This window comes from Mytilus edulis, chromosome 10, assembly GCF_963676685.1.
Source record: "Mytilus edulis chromosome 10, xbMytEdul2.2, whole genome shotgun sequence".
NCBI classification, from domain to species: Eukaryota; Metazoa; Mollusca; class Bivalvia; order Mytilida; family Mytilidae; genus Mytilus; species Mytilus edulis.
The window spans coordinates 31,028,899-31,041,702 of record NC_092353.1 but is presented as its reverse complement, the minus strand read 5'-3'; the positions used below and the strand labels follow the sequence as shown (position 1 = coordinate 31,041,702).

The 12,804-nt window shown below is 33.3% G+C and overlaps 1 protein-coding gene across 3 annotated transcripts in view; it reads left to right on the top strand.

Annotated features, from left to right (window-relative positions):
- The first annotated feature begins 2,937 nt into the window (after window positions 1–2,937).
- The window catches only part of LOC139490881 (protein OSCP1-like), a 29,818-nt gene continuing 19,951 nt past the window's right edge, over window positions 2,938–12,804 (top strand). For 2 of the 3 annotated variants that reach the window (XR_011656430.1, XM_071278002.1), the window contains exons 1-4: window positions 2,939–3,130; window positions 7,087–7,241; window positions 8,581–8,748; window positions 10,652–10,732. Coding sequence is in view for 2 of the 3 variants with exons in the window: in XM_071278002.1 (XP_071134103.1) it covers window positions 3,019–3,130; window positions 7,087–7,241; window positions 8,581–8,748; window positions 10,652–10,732 (516 nt within the window). In the remaining variant the exon portion in view is untranslated. Of the gene's footprint in view, window positions 3,131–7,086; window positions 7,242–8,580; window positions 8,749–10,651; window positions 10,733–12,804 lie in introns of all 3 variants that reach the window. The other variant, XM_071278001.1, reaches the window with a different exon arrangement.

The following is a 12,804-nucleotide window of genomic DNA, read 5'->3' as shown; positions in this document are numbered from 1 at the left end:
TGTTCTTAATTTATGTTCCGGCATATACATTTTTGGTTTGTATAAACGACTGTTAACGTCATAATCCAGGTACAGTTCTTTCGTCTATACTTTCGCGGACCATCGCACTTTAGCGTATGGAGGAATCGTGCTTTAGCGTAGACCATGGCACTTTAGCGTGACCATCGTACTTTAGCGTCCCCATCGCACTTTAGAGTCCTACATATATAAACGCCTAAAAAGTGTACATAACAACACCAATGATATAAAAAGGAACTATAAATGTAATTATTTATAAATATTTCGGATAACAGATATCCTTCGTCAGTCAGATTCTGATGTTAAATGAATCATCTTTAAGTCTTCTTAATAGATTAAACTTTTACTAAATCTTGAAATTTATACAATAAAAAAGGCAAACCGAACATCAGTTAAGACGCTTGCACCATTCTAAAAATTTGTTGAATATGACATAGGTTATATGACTAATTACATCAGAGAGTTCACATATATGCTTTAAATAATGACCACCCTACAGAGAAAATATCAGAATTTATTGACTTTCATCTCCGACCACACGTAGAAAATTTACCATCATATATACAAGACACAACACATTATCTTAAAAAAATGGAATCTTTGAACCCTCTCCCACCTGAAACGATCCTTGTCTCGCTTGATGTTACCTCCCTCTATACTAATATCCCCCATGATGATGGTATTGAAGCCTGTAGGGAAGTCTGGAACTCTCGTAACACCTTACATCCACCAACTGAATGTCTCATCCAGCTTCTAACTTTGGTTTTAAAATGCAATAACTTCACATTCAATGGTGAACACTTTCTCCAAGTTAATGGAACAGCAATGGGAACAAAGATGGCCCCGTCTTATGCCAATATTTTTATGGGGAAATTAGAACAGAGAATTCTCAATTCTTTTCTTTATCAACCCCTCTCTTGGTTCCGATTTATTGACGATATTGACATGAAGTGGGATAATACTGAACAAGAACTAGATTTGTTTATTCAACATGCCAACGATGCCCATCCCTCAATAAAATTCACATATGAAATCTCTGACTCTAAGATCACATTTCTTGACACTACAACGCAAGTGAGGGATGGAAACATATTTACAGATCTGTATTGCAAGCCCACAGACAAACACCAATATCTGTCTCCTTCAAGTTGTCACCCTAAACATTGCACCAAGAGCATTCCCTACAGCCAGGCCATACGAATAAAAAGGATTTGCTCCACCAACGATGTTGCCAAAAAACGACTACAAGAACTTCGCGGTCACCCAAAACATCGAGGCTACAAAAGGAAAGACATTGATAAAGGTTTTTCTCGTGCTAGCAACATCAGCCGAGATGAACTTTTACAATATAAAGTCAAAAAGGTCAACAGGAGGGTGCCTTTTGTGTTGACTTACAATCCAAAATTTGACAACTTGTCTCACCTTATCCGCGAAAGTTGGAAAGATATCGAAAAACATCCTAAACTATCCAAGATCTTTCCCGAGCCACCTGTACTGGCTTTCCGCAGGCCAAAAGCCTTAAAGACTTGCTGGTGAGAGCTGAGTTATCCTCTCAAGCAGGCTCTTCGTCAGTGGGCTCTTGTAAGGGTTGTGGAAACAAACGATGTCTGACTTGCAAACAAATACTGGATACCCAGACTTTTAACAGTCACTCCACTGGTACAGAATACACCATATTTTGCAATGTTAATTGCAAGACTACAAATGTTGTGTATCTCCTACAGTGTAAATGTGGTAAACAGTATGTAGGCGAGTCAGAACAGCCGTTTCACAAACGAATGAACGGTCATCGTAGCGACTACCAATGCAAGCCAGACCTCCCTCTTAGTCGACATTTGAGATCCCCTGGCCACACTAAGGCATATCTCAATCGACTGACCATTACTATCATTGACCACAACTCTGCTTGGTCTAGGGAGGATAGACTTACTCGGGAAAGATTTTGGATTAGAAAATTAACAACTTTGGCACCAAATGGGATAAATGAAAAGATGTAGTTCGACACCATGCAGTGCTTCACATCTGGGTTATATTACTTATTATTACAGTCTCCGTTTCTATTTCTTTACCTTACTCATCTCTAAAATAAATCTGTTGAATATAACAATTTAAATTGCTTAATTTTTTGAGGGATGTATAAGTACCAAGCCACGTCCAACTATTTTACTTTAGTCAAAATTTGTTATTATATTTTAACGGCCGTTTGTTTTAAACATCGCAGACTCTAATGTAACTACACTACAGTTGTCAAATCTGAAATATTTAGAAATTTAGACCGTTCAGTGCTGTTTATTTGGAATTCTTATTGACGCAATCTTTCTTGTAACATCATAATATCGACACCGTTAAAGCTTTAAAATTGTGCTAGTTCACTTCGCACATTATTATTTTTATTTAAAGCATATATGTGAACTCTCTGATGTAATTAGTCATATAACCTATGTCATATTCAACAAATTTTTAGAATGGTGCAAGCGTCTTAACTGATGTTCGGTTTGCCTTTTTTATTGTATAAATTTCAAGATTTAGTAAAAGTTTAATCTATTAAGAAGACTTAAAGATGATTCATTTAACATCAGAATCTGACTGACGAAGGATATCTGTTATCCGAAATATTTATAAATAATTACATTTATAGTTCCTTTTTATATCATTGGTGTTGTTATGTACACTTTTAGGCGTTTATATAATTTATTTTATTGTGTACATGTATCGTTACTTGTAACGATCCAGCTCCCACGTGGGGAAAATCGTTGACTATTATTCAGACGTTTGATATATATATATGATACAGTATTCTCAGTTTAAAGTAAAATGTATCTAAACTATACTTCTTTGGTGAAGTGTTCATTTCTAAGTAACGCGGAAATCCTGTCCGAGCTTACGGTGTTGTTTTGACTTTTAGTCATTGTAAACTTCCGAACGTCTTGACAATAACCTTGACCTTCTAATAAACGAGCACTGACAGATTCGATCTGGTTCTTGACACTATCCAGAAAAATGTCGTGTAAAACATTACCATTATTGTTCATAAATCTGGGAGGAGAAATGATTTACATCCTCGACCAGCGTCTTAGAGCACAAAATATAGCTGACGAGAAAGCGAAGAAAGGTAAGACGCTTTAAAGTTTAAGTTTTTAACACACTTTGTCTGGTGCACTGTCACAATTTTGTCCAGTCCGACATTACTCTGGCGTCCAACGGCTCTTTTGCCAGTCAAGCTGTTTCTGTGGGACATCAGAGCTCGTCCCATTTAGAAAAAAAAAAAGATATTTGCCCACCCAAAATAGATGCGCTGCTTCGTCGCTTCTGGTGCCGACTGGCGGCCTTGGAATTAAATAAATCGGGCATCAATCTGTTCATTTTTTCATTTATCTCTTCATTTATAGAAGTTTTACCTACCTGCCACCCTTTATTTTCTCATATTTAGACATATTTCACAGTGACCCATCGATTCAGACATTTTTCTTTTATTTTCAAATGGACTTCAAGTTATGAGGGATTTTGCAACCTCGAGACTCAAATATGCAAATGATTATACTTTTATCATCTCCTTTATAGGAGATCGATATTTAACATTTAGTAAGTAACCACAAATTTTCACCTCCTTTACAGGAGATCGCTATTAAGCATTTAGTGCCAACCACGATAACAATCGAAAGCTCTCTGAGATTTAAATTAGATTACTTGCATCGTAAATGAACGAAGTGTTAGAATATGGTCATTGCCATAAATCATCACTTGTTTTCTTGTGGTCACGTGATAATTTGAAATCAAAATCAAAATGCAGAATTCGATGGGTGTCTGTGAAAACTGGTAAAATATGGAAAAATAAAGTTTGGCAGGTAGGTGAAACTTACATAAATGAAGAGATAAATGAAAAATGAACAGATTGAACCCCGATTTATATAATTCCAAGGCCAGTCGGCACTAGAAGCGACGAAGCAGCGCATCTATTTTGGGTGGGCAAATATCCACTTTTTGATATGGGACGAGCTCTGACGTCCCACGGACTGAATTTTGTCAAGACCCAATAGTGGGAGAGGGGGTCTGTACGTGCACCTAAGTCATGGCATAATAATTAACTTGTTGATTGTGCCTATTATCAGGCAGAAGCAGAAGTAGATAAAGTCATTGAAGGCAATATTTATGCTAAAAAAGGTGTCCAGTTTATCATGTTTATTGCTATTTGTTTAAATTTAAAAAAAAGAATAGTACCATAGATGTTTAACAGTAATTGTTGTGTACATTAAGAAATTATCAACTGCACATTGACAAGATGTTAATAAAAAAAATGTATCTCCTGTTCGGTTCGGAACAACCTTTCAAATCCATGAATCAGGGGTACATTTCCAGTGATAAAAAATAGATTTATGTAAAACCCACATCTGAGTTCAAAAGAGCACATATTCATTATAATAAGAGGCAGGTATAACCTGTGAATGGGGACGAAGTCTGTATGCATTATTTTTTTTTAATTCAAACATATTGATAAAAGAAACGGAAATATTGTAACGTTCCCGATTTTGGTTCTGTTGTTAGGGATTTAGCTAGCTGTGACGTTCTTTAAGTTATGACGTCATATTCAATGTAATCAAAAGAAATGCTTTCATCAGGTAATGTTTTTTTCATATCAAACAATTATTAAAAAAAACAAATTTGTATTGATCACGCGAGTTCCAATCTTATATTTTACTAGACTGATAAATATATATTTTATTCAAAGTCTCATGCAAACAAGACCAGAAAAGGAAGTAGATTTCTGCGCGAATGCGGGGAAAACCGGAACAGGAAGTAGATCTGAAGAAAAAAAAGTTAACGATTTTGAGTCATTAGAAGAATGAAAAATTCAGGAAATATTCCCGATTTTTTTTTTTTTTTTTTTTTTGATTTTTCTACCATAATTGGGTAAAAAACACTGCAACAAATCATTGAGGGGCGTGTTGGTGGTTTGTTTCAAGGAAAAATTAAAATTATGTCCATATCTAATGTACATGAACCTTGTTTGAGTGGTAGTCCAAATTTCCCTGAATACAATAGGTGCATACATGTAGAAGGTATTGCAAAATATGACTTTTTCGAGTGCACCTATTGTGTTTATTGTTAATCTGTTCTTGTCCTGAAAATGCATGTTATATTTGTCAAAAGATGAAAGTGAAACATAAAGATCCTAGATTTCAGTGTTGGCGTGGTGTCAACATTAATGTAGAGTCTGTGGTTAAAGTTTATTTTAGACATCAATAACTTTGTCAAACCTTCATGGAATTAAGGAAATTGGACAGAAGCTTATATATGATTAAAAGACAGTATCAAGATCTAGAGCAAAATTTTAAAAATATTTATTTTTTATTTTTCCATTCACATCAATTACTTTGTCAAATCTTTGTCAAACCTTCATCATGTTCATAGAATTTTATGAAGCTTTGGCAGAAGTTTCTTTTTTATGATTAAGAGATAAATCATAATCATATCTATTAAGATTAAGTCTTTGTTTTTTAGTCATTGATAATTTTGTTAACCTTTATGATTTTTGGGAAAGGACATGGTACACTTATGGCACAAAATGGCCTTATATATCAACTTCATCATAAATCATCAAAAAGTCACAATTTGGTTTGTAAATGGGTCTATTTCAAAAGTCAAAATGCTAAATTAATACATCAATTCTTTTCACAAAAGTACATTTTTTCCCCCAAAGTAAGCCATTTTGGACTTTTTGTCAAAATATGTTAATTTTCTGCAATTTTCAGACCTAAAAGCTTAAGAAACACCTTGGCCGCCACCTACAATCCAAAATGTGTTGTAACCAAAAGATTTCAATTTTGATATAGAATTCATCAACATAAACACTTTTTGGATCGTGGATGGAGGCCAAGGTTACACATGTAATTATGATAAAATCGTCTACTATATTTGGTATATGGAATGATTTTAAGGTGTACATGTCTAGTTGGCAGGTGTCTTCTGACCTTAACCTCATTTTCATGGTTCAGTGGTCAAAGTTAAGTTTTGGAGTTTTGGTCTTTTTTTCTAATACTATATGCCATATATAGGTCAACTATATTCAGTGTGTGGAAATATTTTATGATCTTTATGTCAGTCGCACAGGTTTTTTTTACCTTGACCTCATTTTCATGGTTCATTGAACAGTGTTAAGTTTTTGTGTTTTGGTCTCAGGCCATTCATTAGGAGGCGGTACCCGGTACTTTTACCCTCCTATACTATTGACAAGTACCACCTAAATGTAGGAATTTTTATATAAGATATTCATGGAATAAATTGAAAAGTACCACCTAGAAACATGGAAAGTACCAGTCAACATGAAAGATAATGAAACCCCTGTGGTCTGTTTTTCTTAAACTATAAGCAACAGGTCAACTATATTTGTTGTATGGAAGAATTGTTAGCTGTACATGTCTGCCTGCCAGGCATGGTTCTTCTGCCCTTACCTCATTTTGATGGTTCATTGGTCAATGTTTAGTTTTCTTGATTAATGTTAAGTTTACGTGACAGTGTAATAAAACTTTACATTTAGGACTATCAACATAATATCAATGATTAGTAAAGAAGGTGAGACATTTCAGCGTGTATACTCTTGTTATGCACCATTTATAGGCATTATCGTTTGTTTATGTAATATATACGTGTTTCTCGTTTCTCGTTTTGTTTATATAGATTAGACCGTTGGTTTTCCCGTTTGAATGGTTTTACACTAGTAAATTTGGGGCCCTTTATAGCTTGTTGTTCGGTGTGAGCCAAGGCTCCGTGTTGAAGGCCGTACTTTAACCTATAATGGTTTACTTTTTAAATTGTTATTTGTATGGAGAGATGTCTCATTGGCACTCACACCACATCTTCCTATATATATTATGTTTTCTGGTCTGAGCGTCCGTTATTATTTTATGTTTTTTTCCCTCAGCTTATTATATTTTAGAATGTTGCTTGGTTTATTATTGATGTTGTTATGCTTATGCCCTTTTGGGCCCATAATTGGAATAAAAATACCTTCTTTTTCTTCTTATAGCACTAGAGTTACCTACATGTAAAAAATCAATTATATTTTTTCAGTTCTGCACGATATTATTGCAACAATGTTTCACAAAAGATTTATGGATGAATTATTTAAGCCTCAGCCTTTATATTCCAAGAAAGCTATGAGAACAGTATTTGACAGACTAGCCCATGCTTCTATTATGAGACTTAATGCTGCCAGTATGGACAAGGTCAGTTTGAAATATAAACCTACAAATTATTTTTAACACTTAATATGCTTGCATGTAGATTGTCATATACTGTAAATTAAGAAATTATTGGGACGTTTTTATTAATGGGAATTATACGACTAGGTAAGTAACACAATAATAAGAACTCCCATTCTGATACAGTGTATCTTATACATATTTCTGTAATTAGATTTTCCCAACATCACAATTATTAATCTCACATTTTTGTCACTTCTTCAAAAATTGCAATAATAAATGCATGCAATGATTTCTGAATTTACAATATATAAGTTACTACAAGTCCCATTTTAAGAAACGGTACATTGTATTCAATATACATGTAGTTGCAATTGTGTAATAAACTTGTTATATTTATAGATTATCGATGATCATTTCAACGAGATTGATTTTCTCGCTTGGGCAGAACAATATAGATTTAGTTTTGCAATTTACAACAATATATACTCCCATGTAACCTTAAAAAGCTGGTTTGACAACTTTTGCTGAAATGAATTCAATTTATCTTTTTCAATAAAGTAACAAAGCATATACATTGTAGTAGGACCAATTTATCGCTATTTTACCTATGACGACGTTGTCAATTTCATGTCAATTTCGTTAGCAACGCCACATGCCTCCTTAGTTTCTAGCAAGAATTTTCCATCTCAAGCGAGTAGCATGATATGAAAATTATCACAAAAAAAGATCAAAGAAAAAATGCACAAAATAGCGATAATAATTATTACATGTCAGAAAACTAAATTAAACTAGACTTATAAGAAGGGAAGTTGAATACAATGTAATATCTTTTACAGAATGTTTTCTTAAGGTATTGCTTGATGTAGCTGTTAAGTGCTGATAAGAAATGAAGCCAAAATCAATGAATCAATCTACTAATGTAGTATAGGACATTAGGTGTATTTTGACATCATGGCCTGAAAATGATATTTCCAGATGTGTGCTGAAATTAGCAATTGTTAATATTTAAATGCAAAATTACAATTAATTTATAGTAATTTTCATTTGTATGAAGAAATTCATGTGATTTTATGTTATAATCACGTAGCATTATATACAATTAATAGTTACTAAGCTTGCAGTTTAGAAACAAGTCTTTAATTTCTGAAAGCAGAGAACAATATAGAATTTAGTTTTGCAATTTACAACAATTTTATAACTTTTTACTTATACTCCCATGTAACCTTAAAAAGCTGGTTTGACATCTTTTGCTGAAATGAATTCAATTTATCTTTTTCAATAAAGTAACAAAGCATATACATTGTAGTAGGACCAAATATTTTTTTACTTCAACTAATTCCAACATTGAATTTGTTTCCAGCTTTATGATTTAATGACAATGGCCTTTAAATACCAAGTATCCATGTGCCTTAAACCTAGAGATATAATATTAGTTACATTGAATCATCTGGATGCCATGAGAAATTTTGTTGGGGATGCTGCAGAAATTAGACAACAGTTAGACCATGTATATAGGTTATTAATGGAAGTAAGTATCCTTTTCCTAGAGAGTTATCTTTCCTTGAGACCATTTCCATGAAACTTATCATTTCCACATCAAATGAAACTGTATATCAATATATTGTGATGGCGACAAGTTTCCTAAAGAATTAATACCAAACCAATGACAACATTTTTTTATTTTTTTATGCCTGAGTTAGTATTTGTAAAGTATTGATAAGTAAAACTGAAAAAAATCTTTTAATAGTTAGCTACTGAAATGTTGAATTGTTAGCAACAGTACTTGCAGTAAAAAGGGATAGATTATAAGATATTTAGCAATATGAATAATAAAAATATGAATAAGAACATCTAAAAATGAATCTTTCTTCATCAATAATTAAGCTTATAGTTTGGTATGTTGGCCATTTTTGTCGAGCCTGCAACTTTTGTTGCAGAAAGCTCGACATAGGGATAGTGATCCGGCGGCGGCGTTAGCTAACTTCTTAAAAGGTTTATATTTTAGAAGGTGAAAGACCTGGATGCTTCATACTTTGTATATAAATGCCTCATGTTACGAAGTTTCCGTCAGTCACATGTCCAATAACCTTGACCTCCTTTTCATGGTTCAGTGACCAAAATTTTTGTAATGTTGAATTCTCTCTTATTATAAGTAATAGGATAACTATATTTGGTATGTGCGTACCTTGCAAGGTCCTCATGCCCGTCAGACAGTTTTCACTTGACCTCGACCTCATTTCATGGATCAGTGAACAAGGTTGAGTTTTGGTGGTCAAGTCCATATCTCAGATACTATAAGTAATAGGGCTAGTATATTTGGTGTATGGAAGGACTGGAAGGTGTATATGTCCAACTGGCAGGTGTCATCTGACCTTGACCTCATTTTCATGGTTCAGTGATTATACATTAGTTAAGTTTTTGTGTTTTGGTCTGTTTTTCTCATACTTTATGCAATAGGTGTACTATATTTGTTGTATCGAATGGTTGTAAGGTGTACATGTCTAGTGGACAGATGTCATCTGACCTTGACCTCATTTTCATGGTTCAGTGGTCAAAGTTAAGTTTTTAAGTTTTGGTCTTTTTATCTAATATTATATGCCAAAGGTCAACTATATTTGGTGTATGGAAATATATTATGATCTATATGTCAGTCCCCCAGGTTTTATTTGACCATGACCTCAATTGCACGGTTCATTGCACAGTGTTAAGTTTTTGTGTTTTGGTCTATTTTCTTAAACTATAAGTAATAGGTCAACTATATTTGTTGTATGGAAGCTTTGTTAGCTGTACATGTCTGCCTGGCATGGTTAATCTGACATTGACCTCATTTTCATGGTTCATTGGTCTTTGTTTAGCTATCTTGGTTAATGTTAAGTTTATGTGACAGTTGTAATCAAGCTTTATACTTAGGACTATCAACATAATATAAAGAAGGCGAGACATTTCAGTGTGTGCACTCTTGTTAATAATTCTGTGTTATTTAAAATGTTTAAATATAAAGACAAGAAGGGGTGGTAGGATTGCAAATGAGACAACATTCCACAAGAGGTCATCTTATGGCCTTCAACAATGAGCAAAACTCATACCTCATAGTCAGCTATAAAAGGCCATGAAATGACAAATGTAAAACAATTCAAACATGAAAACTAATGGCCAGAATTATGTTAAAAAAATGAATGAAAAACATAAAATTGAGAATGGAAATGGGGAATGTGTCAAAGAGACAACCGGACCAAAGAGCAGACAACAGAAGAAGGCCACCAATGGGTCTTCAATGTAGCGAGAAACTACAGCACCTTCATGCATGCTTCAGTTGGCCCCTAAACAAAAATGTAAACTAATTCAGTGATAATGGACATCATACTTAAACTCCGAAATATACAAAGCAGTCTTTTTTAACTGTGTGTTACATTGTGTCCTCTATATTTCAGAGTTTTGCATCATTAACTATGGGAGAATATCAATTGATTAGGCAGACATTACTTAATTTTTTCCAAGATATGCATATACGTGTAAGTACTTTATCTTGATTACAGTGTTCTGTGGATTCATTTATTTTCGTGGGTATCAAATTTCGTGGATTGAGGGAAACTTGCATGTTCGTTTATATTTTTATTTTGTGATTTTTGCCATTCTACGCATACACAGCCTATAGAAAATTTGTAATTCCTTGAACATTTTAATTCGTTGATCACTTGTACCAAGGAAACCCACGAAAATTGGTATCCAACGAATAATAATGAATCTACAGTATTAAAGTACTTTTAACTAATTACTCTACATTTTTGCTGATAGTTTCTTTACTAAGTTATGATCAGTGTCATTTGACTAATGTTGTTATTCAACAGTCTCCCATTCATGCTCACAAATTAATTAATAATTCAATAATTACGTTGTTTGAAATATTTTCTATGATTAAATGTCCCTAGAGATGTGCTACTTTGGATTTCTGATAATATTTGTATAGCAGAATTCTACCTTGAATTGATCATTAAATCATTGAAATTCAGGTAATATTCCAGAAATTTACCGGATTGATTCAATATCGAGATAACACATTGGACAAGAAAACAATTAACAATTCCTTAGCAAAAAAACAACTAAAAAAAAATAATGTTTGAAAAGAGTACATCTTAAATTGATGATGTGTACAAATGGACAATTGTAGCTATTATAATGGTAATGATTGATTTTTCCCAAAGGTACACTTGTCTTCAATTTAAATTTGTTTACTGTCTACAATTGAAAATCAATGCTGAATTGTTAAGATGATTTGTATAAAATGCTATTAAATTTCTTTTGTTGGAATGATTTTATTGTCAGATAAAAGCAAATAAATTTAGTATGATTGTCAATAAGACAACTATCCATAAATACCATATGAAAAGACCTTCAACAATTAGGAAACCCATACAGAATAGGAAAATTGTCACAGCAGAAATCTTTCATGTGTAATTCAATTTTTATATGACCACAATTTTTTTTCGTATAATGTATTGGTAACTTGTCGTTGTCCGAAGACAGTTGGTTTCCGGACATTAACTTTGATATAAGTAAAAGAAATCCAAATTTTAATTACAATCCTAATTCAGACCTGTATCAAGTGCTAATATTGTGTCCCAACTGTTCAGGGTTGGACCTCTGCGGTTTGTCCAGCTGCACTCATCGAAGCATTATTTCTATTTTATTCAAATCTTTACAGACTATTTAAAAAAATAGTTATACATGTTGAAATGAAACATTGCTTAGGTGAAGCAGGTTGTTGGAAAGTTTTAAAACTGGTATTAAGTAAAATTGTTGAACTAAGTTTTTGGCAGTCAACATTTATGTATAACTTCTTGGTTTTAATTTTTTTCTGCGTTTATCTGATAAATGAATTTGATTTATTTTTTTGCAGATAACTTTTAGATATTGTCTAAATTTTCAAATTAATCAGATATCAATAATTCTGTCAAACCTTTTCAATTTTATAACATTTTGACTGACAGAGGAACTTTTTTGGGTTACATGGTGTTTAACTTTTTCTAAAAATCAGTTTTCAAAACAAGATATGCAGTAGCTTTTTTTATACCCCCGCTTTGAAAAAGGGGGGGTGTACTGTTTTACCTCTGTCCGTCCATCCATCCGTCCGTCAGTCCGTCCATCCCATGAATATTTTTCGTCACATTTTTCTCAGGAACTACAGTACAAGGATTTCTGAAATTTAGTTTCAGGGTTTATATAAGTCTGCTATACTGTGTGATGCGTTTTCAGATTCATCACTCGACAATTTCCTGTTTACCGAACACTTGTATGATTTTACACATGAAAGCCAAGTTGAAAATTTTCTTCACATATTTCTCAGGAACTACAATACAAGGATTTCTGAAATTTGGTTTCAGGGTTTATATAAGTCAGCTATACCGTGTGATGCATTTCCAGATTCATCACTCGACAACTTCCTGTTTACCGAACACTTGTATGATTTTACACTATTAAAATTATCCAACTGCGGCGGGGGTATCATCAGTGAGCAGTAGCTCGCAGTTTCACTTGTTTTATTTATATTCAACCAGTTTGTTAAGAATGCCTATCTCCAGACATG